This window comes from Tupaia chinensis, unplaced genomic scaffold, assembly GCF_000334495.1.
Source record: "Tupaia chinensis unplaced genomic scaffold, TupChi_1.0 Scaffold149491_1, whole genome shotgun sequence".
Lineage (NCBI taxonomy): Eukaryota > Metazoa > Chordata > Mammalia > Scandentia > Tupaiidae > Tupaia > Tupaia belangeri.
In genome coordinates this window covers 329,570-340,558 of record NW_006209335.1, presented here as the reverse complement: position 1 = coordinate 340,558, position 10,989 = coordinate 329,570, and the positions used below count along the sequence as shown (strand labels likewise).

At 49.8% G+C, this 10,989-nt stretch overlaps 1 protein-coding gene across 5 annotated transcripts in view; it reads left to right on the top strand.

Annotated features, from left to right (window-relative positions):
- The window catches only part of UBE3B (ubiquitin protein ligase E3B), a 67,304-nt gene that overhangs the window by 43,982 nt on the left and 12,333 nt on the right, over positions 1 to 10,989 (top strand). For all 5 annotated transcript variants that reach the window (XM_006171225.3, XM_006171223.3, XM_014585281.2 and 2 more), the window contains 8 exons: positions 770 to 946; positions 1,077 to 1,187; positions 2,045 to 2,182; positions 2,459 to 2,524; positions 4,367 to 4,425; positions 7,216 to 7,398; positions 7,824 to 7,935; positions 10,657 to 10,749. In XM_006171225.3, coding sequence (XP_006171287.1) covers positions 770 to 946; positions 1,077 to 1,187; positions 2,045 to 2,182; positions 2,459 to 2,524; positions 4,367 to 4,425; positions 7,216 to 7,398; positions 7,824 to 7,935; positions 10,657 to 10,749 — 939 coding nt within the window. The remainder of the gene's footprint in view (positions 1 to 769; positions 947 to 1,076; positions 1,188 to 2,044; positions 2,183 to 2,458; positions 2,525 to 4,366; positions 4,426 to 7,215; positions 7,399 to 7,823; positions 7,936 to 10,656; positions 10,750 to 10,989) is intronic.

Sequence of the window (10,989 nt, the reverse complement as noted above, 5' to 3'; positions counted from 1 at the left end):
ACGTGTTGTTTCTGTGTAGGAAAGACCTGCCGAATGGCTGCATCTCTGGAGAGCTGGCCACAGGCCGGCCGGGTAGGCTTCTCCTCTCCCTGCTCCTGCCCTGGCCTGGCATCACTCCTGTACGCAGTTTTCCTGTCTTATCCCCACCCATCTGCTCTGCTGCCAGCCTTAGATCTTTCTAGAACACAAAGCCAGCTAGGTTTCTCCCCTCACTCCCAGATTCTTCTTTGGCTCCCCTTTACCCTCAGGATATAACCTGAATTCCTCAGTACCAGTATTGTTCATGATGTGGAGGGGGGGAGAATACCAGGGATTGGGGGCAAAGGATTATTTTATATTGTTCCACAAACTCATTATTAACTAATTTATTTATTTTTACCATGTGCTAAAAGGTAACTCTTAGCATTAAAACAGAAGGAGAAAGAGTGATTCATCTTGTCCCACTTCCTCCCGCCCTGTCTTGTGACCGAGAGCTCGTCATACCCGTTTTGTCTAATCTCCCCATCCCGCTGCTCTGTCCCCTCTTGAGGGCAGTCTCCTTGCCAAAGAGCGGTGTCCCCACATACCCCACATACCCCACCTGAAGCCTTCCTCTCCCCGCTGTCATTCGGAGGCCGGCAAGAGCTACCCTTCCTGTGCTCCCATTGTCCCGACTTACACGTTCCGTGATTACACTGGAAGGCTTCGCACGGGGAGGAGGAGCCTTCAGGAGGGGCCCCGAGGTCCGGGATGGCCCTGGGCTCCTCACGGCTGTGACTGCTCCGGGCAGGATGGCTACGAGCAGCTGCGGCAGCTCTCCCAGCACGCCATGAAGGGCGTGATCCGTGTGAAGTTTGTCAACGACCTCGGCGTGGACGAGGCAGGGATTGACCAAGACGGCGTCTTCAAGGAGTTCTTGGAAGAGATCATCAAGCGGGTGTTCGACCCGGCGCTCAACCTGTTCAAGGTATTTAAGGGGAGCGGCAGCGGACTCCACAGCAGCCGAATGCGAGGTGACACACGGGAAGCGAGGAGCCGGGCTCACTTGTTACGAGGCACGTAACTGCCCTGCCTCTCCTGGTCCTTCCTCCTCACAGACCACCAGCGGGGACGAGAGGCTGTACCCTTCGCCCACGTCCTACATTCATGAGAATTATCTGCAGCTCTTCGAGTTCGTGGGGAAGATGCTCGGGAAGGCTGTGTACGAGGTAGGCGCTCGAAGGACTGCTGACCGGATTGTGAAATGAGATCTTAGCCATACGTGGGCTTCGTCTGCGTTGACGTGATCGGGCCCGGCCTCGTAAACAGCCCGTCATTAGGATCAAACCGTGGAAGTAGGAGCAGTAACCGGCATTTGTTGGACCCAAAAGTGAGGTGCTTCCCGTGCTTAAGTGCTTCCCTCATTTAACCCTCAGCAGTCCTGTGGCGTGGATGAGAACTGGGGCTTTGAGAAGTCGCTCAGCCAGGGCCCCAGCTGGGGAAGCAGTAGAAGCAGAGCTGGCACCCAGGCCAGCCTGAGGCCTCAGCGAGCCCTCTTCCCCGACTCGGGGCTGGCACACTCAAGCCCAATGGCCGCACGCAGGCTGGTCCCCGTGTGGGAGGGTGGCCGCATGTGCAGCTGATGGTTTCAATCTGCGGTTATTTGCCTGGGGTTGACCTGACTAGAACAAGTTAGTACGCAGCCAGTGGCAGCTAGTGGAGACGGGCTGTTCCAGGCCAGCCACGTGGCCATGTGTCCCAGTTCCTTACCTCTGTTTTTAAATGTCAGAGGACATGTGCCCTTGCCAGAGAGGAGGAGCAGGGCTCATGCGTGTGTGCCCGAGATCATGCGGAGCTGGCGGGTGGGGAGGGTCACAGTGTGACGCACCTGTTGAGGGTGCTCCTCTTTCTCCCTCTCTCATGTGCTCACGTGTTCTCTATCATAAAGAAAACAACCTTAAACAGTGAGGGGAGGTATCGCTGACCAGACTGAAAACCTGGGAGGGCTCAGAGGAGGCCTCGCAGCCCGTGTGGCCCGAAGGAGCCCGTCTGGGCAGCAGTCTGAGTGCCGCCTCCCCTCTCCCAGGGCATCGTGGTGGACGTGCCCTTCGCGTCCTTCTTCCTGAGCCAGCTGCTCGGCCACCACCACAGCGTCTTCTACAGCTCTGTGGATGAACTTCCTTCCCTGGACTCAGAGTTCTATAAAAACCTCACGTCCATCAAGGTTGGTGTGGGGGTGGGAGAGCCAGGTAGGCATGCATGTGAACGCACAGCTGATGGCGCCCACGGGGCTCGGTGCTCCCCATTTCCATGTCCCAGGATGAGCTCTGTGCTCTCCTTCCATCTCTCAGGCCTCCACAGGCGCCTTCTGGGCAGGGTGCCAAGGGCCTTCTCCTTGGCTCTGTGCTGCCATGGTTCGCACCACCCAGGAAGCACCTCAAGGAGAGGAGGGGTTGTATCCTCCTTGGTCCCAACGTTTTCTCCTTCTCTGTTGCTGTAGCGCTACGATGGGGACATCGCTGACCTGGGCCTGACTCTGTCTTATGACGAGGACGTCATGGGTCAGGTAGGTCAGCCTCCCTCCATGGGCTTCCAGAGACCAGGCCCACTCCCAGCAAAAGTTTTCCTAGAGCGAGATCTACAAGCTGAGAGACTATCCGTCTGCCTGGTTTCTGTGCCCGCCCTCTCCCCCCGCCCTTCCTCTTCTGCGTACCTTGCCGGCATGGAGGGCAGCCCCTTCCTTACCAGGACACCTGGCCTCTGCCTGCTCGCCCTCACAGAGTTCCCACAGAGACCCTGCTCTGCTGTACTTAGGTCCACGTTAGGATAGTTCGTGACAGACCCTGTACTTCTCCATTTCTAATGCTGCTTTTCGTTACCATGGTGAAGATTAGCCATTACCAATGGAGGATTATGACTTAAGGGAATGAAGCCACCCAAGAAGGAGTGCCTCTAACAGAACCCTGTACTCGTTCCCACCAGTCCCAAAGAGCAGAGCCGGGAGAAGAGGCCTTGGGAATCGCAGAGTAGGGGCTTATTCCCGGTTATTCCTTTTGGCTTTTCTCTGTTCACCCACATTGCATCCCAGTGGAGGACTGTGTGTGGTCTGAGGGCCGCTCTGGAGCACGTTAGGGCAGAGCTGGCCTCTTCCACATGGGCCTGTGTCACCCACAGAGGTCGCTCAGTCTCCCTGAGCCACATTTTCCTATCTCAGAAAAACCCCATCTGTCTGGTGTGAGTCCTCGAAGATGCCAGTGTCCGACCAGCACTGGAAAGCCTGCGTGCCCTCCCCACCTCCTGAATGGCCGCTGAGCAGGCGCAGTGTGAGGGTCCTGATAAAAATTTTCAAATACATCTTTAGTCAGACTTTGGGCCTTCCCCCTAACATACTCAGGGTCTTCAGAACGTCGATAGAAATTGCATATTCTGACAAACTACGCCTGGACATCAAAATGTTTTTGTACCAAAAATATCTCATTTAATTTTATCTTTCTGCAAGTTTTATGAAGTCCCCTCACACTGAATTATCTCTCTCAACTATAAAAATAATGAGACTGGGACCAGCAGGTTAGTGTGGTAGTGAAGATGCTGGACTCCCACGTGACCAACTGTGGATCGAGTCTGAGAGTAGCCTGAAAACTACACCAGGCACACGTGCATGCGTGCCCAAAATCCTGAGGAGAATGGAGGAGAAGGGATTGCGGTGTGGTCGTCCTCCCTGGGGGGTGATTTCTCACTTCTCTCACTGTCTCTCTCCAGCGACCACATGTATGCCCTATGGTAAAAACCTTAAAAATAATGAAACTTCTAACAAAAATTTTAGCTGTAATCTGAGCATAAAGGTGAAAATGAAAACCACCTACTGTGCCAGTGCCTGGAGGGTGCCACCATTAGGGTATTGTCAGCATCCTTCCCCTGGCCACACATGTAACGGCTTTCTGCAGAAAGGATACCGCACAGTACATGCCGTTACAGGATTACACTTGTTCTCCCCCTTGCAATAAACATACCGTCTCATCATATTTTTAATAGACGCACAATATTCTAGGGTATGATTGTACCAACATTTAATTGTTTATTTCTGTCTATCTATCTGTCCATCCATCCATCCATCCTGCTGTGCTTTCAGATACCAGCACATACTTCTCCTTGGAATCCTGAAACCTTTATAATACAAACATTTGAACCACAAGGATTAGATGAGAAGAAGAAACCTTTCATACTGATCACTCAGGATTAGTTCATTGATATTTCAGCCTTGACTTTTTGTGAAAAATGACTGTTTGCAAACACAGACCATCTCACTCCCATCATTATCATGGACGTTGGTGTTGGGCGCGTTTGTCTTCAGAAAGCTTATCTCTCTACTAGCATTCTCTGTAGTAATTACTCCCCATCTTCTCCCCAGCTCGTTTGCCACGAACTGATTCCTGGAGGGAAGACCATTCCTGTTACAAATGAAAATAAGTGAGTATAACAATTAGATTTTTAAGGTCACCACTTGAAAAGACTTCATTCTGACTCTCTGGGCTTACGTCAAGAAGTTATTAAGATAGATGGAAGCAGAGAGAAGCCATGAATATCATAATGGAATTTACCGGTTGCAGTTCATAGGCCAAAATTGTATTAAATTCGATTTGCAAAATAAGAATGAGAATTTAATTTCTGCAATAGCATTGCTAAGGTCAGAGGCACCCAGACCACAGTGTTCTTAGGAATTTAATGATGACTCTAGATGCAGACGGGTGGATTCTGAGCCACTTACGCACGGTGTCCCGCACCCAGGGGCACCAAGGTGGAAAGGTACATCAGAGGGGCAGGTCATTTGGAGTGATAGCATGTGGCAGTTGTATCAACAGCAGTCTTGAGAAGACACAGTGATGAATTCAGAGGCAGCACACAGAGGTATTTAGACATGGGGACGCAGAGGAGACTCGGGGGTTAGCAGCTATCACAGATGATGGGCTTTCAGGGATCTGTCGTAAATGTCGACCTCTTTGTCCTGAGCAGCCAGACCTCTCAGGCACTCTCTCCTCCTGCCCTACTCCCACCTAACTGAAACAGTAGAAGCTGGCCTGAGGAGGAGACTCCCGCCTTTCGGCAGCCCACCAGTCTTCTGCCCCAGGCCCCATGAGCCCAGGGACAGGATCCCCCCCGGGCCCATGTGGATCAGATGCACACTGCAGCTCATTGTTCCCGAGCAGCACGTTACCTTCAGACAGCGACCAGTTGATTATTTAGACTGTCAGAAGACCCGGTTTTCACTGTGATGAGAACACACCAGCTCTGCCCTCTGACTGCAGGACATTCATTTGAAAACTTAGAAGGAACAGAGCACAGATTGGGAAGGGCTGCCCGGGACAGCAGAGAGGAAGGCCCAGGCTTGGGGTCAGAGAGAGCAGGGGAGCCCTGGTCCACTCACACATGGTCTGTGGGCATTCCCTCAGAGGGCTGCATGTGAGTTGCCTTCTGGGACGTCAGGCTCAAAGGAGGGCTTGATAAATGACAGCAGTGGTTGTCACCATCATCAGTGGTTGTCACCACTCCTAGAGAGGCCATGTTTTGCCAGGCACCGTGGCAGGAACTCTGTGTGTAGCAGCCAGAGGTGCTGGGTCGCTGCCAGCTCTACTGGAGTGAGATTCCTCCTGCCTTGAAATCTCTTATGTAGAAACTTAAGAGTTAAATAAACTCTTAACATGTTCTCAGCCCGAAACCTCAGTGTGAGGCAAGTGTTCTACAGGTCTGTGTCAAAGGCTGCACTGCCAGTTCCCGTTTTTAGGGGTGACCTTGCCCTCCCCGGGTGTTCAGTGTTTCCCATTCCCCTCTTCCACGCATGTGGGTGTACACCTTACACCTGCTCATACGTGTGCTCTCCCCTCTCAGTAAAATGGAATGGTATCAGTAATCTGCCTACACTGAATGAAGGAGTACCAATAATAGGAAAATTCTTTTTTTTTTTAACTGTTTATTTGTTTATTTTAATTTGACCAGAGAGAAAGAGAGGGAAAGTGAGAAAGCAAGCTGTCAGGTCCAGGATATGAACTGTGGTTGGCCATATGGGAGTCCAGCATCTTTAACCACCATGCCGCCTGCTGGCCCCAGGAAAATTCTGATTTAAATGTGTGAGTCTATAGGTTTACTGCTGGCTGATCTTTTTATTTTTTTTTTATTTTTTTTTTTTAGAGAGAGAGATTTTTGCTATAGGATACACGTACTCACTGTAAAGACAGAGAGACGGAAGGCAAGAAATCACTGGCCATGCTGCAATCCCTTCTCCATTCTCCTCTCAGGATCTTGGGCACACATGCACACGCACCCAGCTTGAGTTTTAAGCTGCCAGTCTGGGACTTGAACCACAGTTGACTATGTGGGAGTCCAGCAACATATTCATTAAACCATCTGCTGGTCCCCCAGATAGGGCAGTTTTTTAAGGTCAGAAACTTAGGCCTGAACATCCTAAAGTAAGAGAGATGATTTGGACTGCATTCATTTGGCAAGTGAGAGAGTTTGTTCCTTGGCTCAAGTTCTTTTGTCCTTGAGTCCGTGGTTTGCTGAGAGGTCAGCAATGCTAGCCAGCCTATTGGAGTGTGTTTAACTTGTTAGAAAGGACTGTGCTATGTACACAGTTGTAGGCGAGATCACTGTGATCTTAAAAGCAGGCCTGGAAGGCCCTCTTCATAGAGCCATTGTTATTCTGACTTCCCTGTTGAACCTGAACGTAAACCCAGCTGCGTCTGTTCAAAACACTCTGCAGGTCTGCCTTCTTGTGGCTTCAGACACTTAGTCCAGATTAGCAAGGTTTTGATTGAAGTTTCAACATGAAACAGATTTTTCCTAATTCAGAGCTTATCAGAGCACTGAATTATATCTTAATTGGTTTATGTCCAGAAGGATGAGGTTAAATAAAAGTCCAAAAAGCTTCCTTTATGATAAGAAGTGCTCTCTTACCTGGAGAATGTCCTACTTCAAATCTTGACCCTGGAGGTTATTCTGACAGGAGACCTGTGGGATTCGGGGAAGGAGTGAATGAGGTAATGCCCCCAAAGGCTTACACATCCACAGTGACCTGAGGGGTGAAATTCAGCAGCACTGTCACGGTCATTGTCGTCACTGTCATCGTCGTCATTGCTCTGGTGGAAGCTCTGGTACTATTAGTGATGTTTGTAAAATGGTTCTGAAATGACTGAACTCTTGCAGCCCATTGGTAACACCCTGCCTCATCTTGTTCATTTTCATTCTTTTCCACGTTGGCCCCAGGATTAGCTACATCCATCTGATGGCTCATTTTCGAATGCACACGCAAATCAAAAACCAGACAGCTGCGCTCATTAGCGGATTCCGTTCTATTATCAAACCCGAGTGGATCAGAATGTTCTCAACCCCAGAGCTGCAGCGTCTCATCTCTGGCGACAATGCTGAGATTGATCTGGAAGATTTAAAGTAAGGAGTTGGTAAGGGGGTGAGGGTGAGATTCTCAGGCCTCCTAGAAAGAGCACTGCCCCTCACTGGGTTCCTTTTGAAGCATTGGTTCAAGAGTCCATCTCCCACTGTCCTCTCTGCTTGCTGGTTGTACTACTTTGGAATAAAAGTTTAATAGCTTGCCCGAGTAGAAGCATAGTTTTCAGAAGCTCTAGGAAATGGTGTCCCAGGATCTCATGTTGGCTTCCGCTGTGGATTAGCAAGGCCAGTTCAAACCCTCTGCCTATGAGATGGAGTTATTAAGGCATGAACTTCAGGCTTTAGGCGCTCATCATGTTCCTCAGGCCTGCCGGAGTGGGTTGTGTGGCTTGTCTAAATCGCCAAGCTTGCCTCGCCCCAAGTGCCATCCAAGTATGTTGCTGAGCCGTTGTCTGGGTCATTTTCAGGAAGCACACGGTGTACTATGGTGGTTTCCATGGAAGTCACAGAGTCATTATCTGGCTCTGGGATATTCTGGCCTCTGACTTCACGCCTGAAGAACGAGCCATGTTTCTGAAGGTATTTTTTATTTTTTTATTGCTTATAGATGTGTTCATGGGTGCATAGATATTTCGAGAAACCTAGAAGCCAGTTGATATATTAAGTAACCCTAGGAAAAGTGATGTGGCCAGAAGGGCCTCAGGTGTCAGTGCGTCCTCTCCATGCACGGACCTTCCCAGTCACCACAGGAGGGTGTGGGGTGAGTCTGAGCCCCCACATGCGCTTGTTGCAGGAACAGGGCACCCTGCTGGCCTTGTTCACAGGTCGATTACTTACCTTACAAAAATACCAGCAAGCAAAATCTTAAACAGTTATGTGCCTGCAATGTAGAATTGTAATCTCTCTCCATCCCTGTCAGCCAGGGCCTATGACCTCTGTGTGCCTTTTCCTCAGTATGTGGAACATGCGTACACAAGTAGTGTATCTCTAATCCAAAAATCTCAAACCTCAAATTCAAAACTTTTTGAACAACAGAATGATACCAGAAATAGAAAATTTTATACCTGACCCATAATCAAACTGCTACAATACAAAAATAACGTACTAAGTTACTTTCAGGCTATATGTTCATAGTGTATATGAAACATAAGTGGATTTCATATTTAAACTTGTGTCCCATCCCTAAAATACCTCACTGTGTATATGCAAATATTCCAAAATATTACAAGTCAAAATTTGAAAAACTTGTGTCCCTATGCATTTTCGATAAGGGATATTCAACCTGTACAACACACACACACAGTGTCCCAATAAAGCACATCACTTTGGGGATGAGCAGATGGTGTAATGGTTATGTTGCTAGACTCTCATATAGCAACCATGGTTCAAGTCCCAGACCTGGCAGCTTAAAACTCATGCCAGGCATATGTGTGTGCGTGCCCAAAACTCCAAGAGGAGACTAGAGGAGAAGGGATTGTGCCATGGCGACCCCTCTTGGGGGGTGATTTCTTGCTTTCTGTCTCTCTGTCTCTGTCTCTCCAGTGAGTACACACACCCCATAGCAAAAATCTCTCTAAAAGAAAAAAAAAATACATCACTTGGACTGCTCGATGTATATTCTTGTAAATAAGTGAGTGACATGTGGCTGACCTGGTGTGAGGTTGTAGATGTTCATAATATTCTCCCCAGTGCTGCTGTATTGTTTTGTTGTTGTTGTTGCTGACCTCAGCAAAGTGTAAGTATATTTTAGAGCACTGGAGGACACACACCCACATTTATCTGTGTATGCCTTATATACATGTGTATTTTTTTTTGAAGAATTATTTAATTTTATTTATTCATTTATTTAATTTGACCAGAGGGGCAGGGGGAGTAAGAAAGCAAGCCACCAGATCCAGGACTCAAATCATGATCAGCCATGTGGGGGTATCCACTGCCTTAACCACCACACTACCTGCTGGTCCCCTACGTGTGTATTTTTTTTAAGAGATATCTTTGCTATATGGTGCATGAGCTCATTGGAGAGGCAGAGACAAAAGACAGAAGGCAAGAAATCATCCTTCAGGGGGGTGGCCATGCCACATTCTCCTCTATTCTCCTCTCAGTATTTTGGGTATGCACGCACACATGCTCAACATGAGTTTCCAAGATTTGAACTGTGGTTGATGACGTGAAAGTCCAGTGACATAACCATTATGCCATTTCCTGGTCCCAATATATTTTTAACAATGGAATCACATCACTTCACCACCCGCTTCTATTGGAAAGTATAGCATGAACATACTGCCATATTATGGAAGTAAATTTAATGCCTTAAAATATTTTCCCTTGGGCATTGGGTTTCTTGAACGGTGTCTGGTGACTCCATTGTTGAGACAGTGTGGACAGTCCCACTCCCGGTTGAAATGGCAGTTGGTTTTCATCCTCCTTGACTGGTTCTTCTGCAGAAGTTCATTCCTGTTGAGACAGCCCTCACTTCAGTCCAGCAGATGCACAAATGTCCTAGCCGTCCCCACGGGTCTTGAAGGACAGACATAATTCCAGGAGCTGGTTGTGGGGAGAATCGGCTCCGTTCTCCCAGCAGTGCCTCTCATAGGCGAGTCAGTCCCTGCCCCGTAGAGTGAGAGAAGGGCCAGTGTCTACAAAGGCGTGGTCATCACCCACTTACCAGGTGTGCCTCTGGAGAGCATGTCACCACACCTGCAGTCCCTGTCGTGTGCCTGCCCTGTTTCGTAGCTGCAGACCGGAGAGGAGATGCAGCTCTGGCACCGGAGCGGGCCTGGCTGCACTTAGTTTGGGTTTTGTCTTTTTTCTTTTAAGATTTTGCCATAGGGCCATGCACTTGCTGGAGAGACAGAAACAGTGAGAGGGAAAGTGAGAAACCACCACCCCTCCGGGAGATGGGAGGAGATGGCCACACTGCAATCCCTTCTCCTCCATTCTCCTCTTGGGCACCCACACACTCAGGCCCAGTGAGTTTCAAGTCGCCAGATCTGGGGCTCAAACCACTGTCACCTTGTGGCTGTGTTTCTTGTAAATGTATCGATTGTAGGGGAACCTGGGGCTCCAATACTCTCCTCTTTTTGTCCAGCCCTCATTTGTCCAGAGAGCAGTGCCTAGAGAGATAGGAGATGTGTCCCAGGTCTTGGGCCAGAGACCCCTCTCTGTCACCCTGCACTGCTGGTCAAACCGCAGTCGGCGACACAGTGCTGGAGAAAGCAGACAAGCAGCACGACTGCAAGGGGCTGACTGAAGTTATGGGGGCCCCGCTTTGCCCCCCGACCCTGCCCTGTGTTGCAGTTTGTGACCAGCTGCTCCAGACCCCCGCTCCTGGGATTCGCCTACCTCAAGCCTCCTTTCTCCATCCGCTGTGTCGAAGTGTCGGATGATCAGGTACTGACCGGGGAACAACCCACCTCGGGCCGTGTCCTCCACTTCCCTCTCGGTGGTTATCTGCTGCATCCCCAGTCCACGGCTCTCACCTAGTCTGTCTCACCCAGGCGGGTGGCTGGGCCCTTGGAGGCAGGTGAGGAGGGACCACAGTTCTCACAGCAGGAGAGCCAGCAACCCCAGAGGGCCCAGACCCCGCTCTCGGCAGCCGCTGCTGCGGCCAGGGGATCAACACCGGGTGAC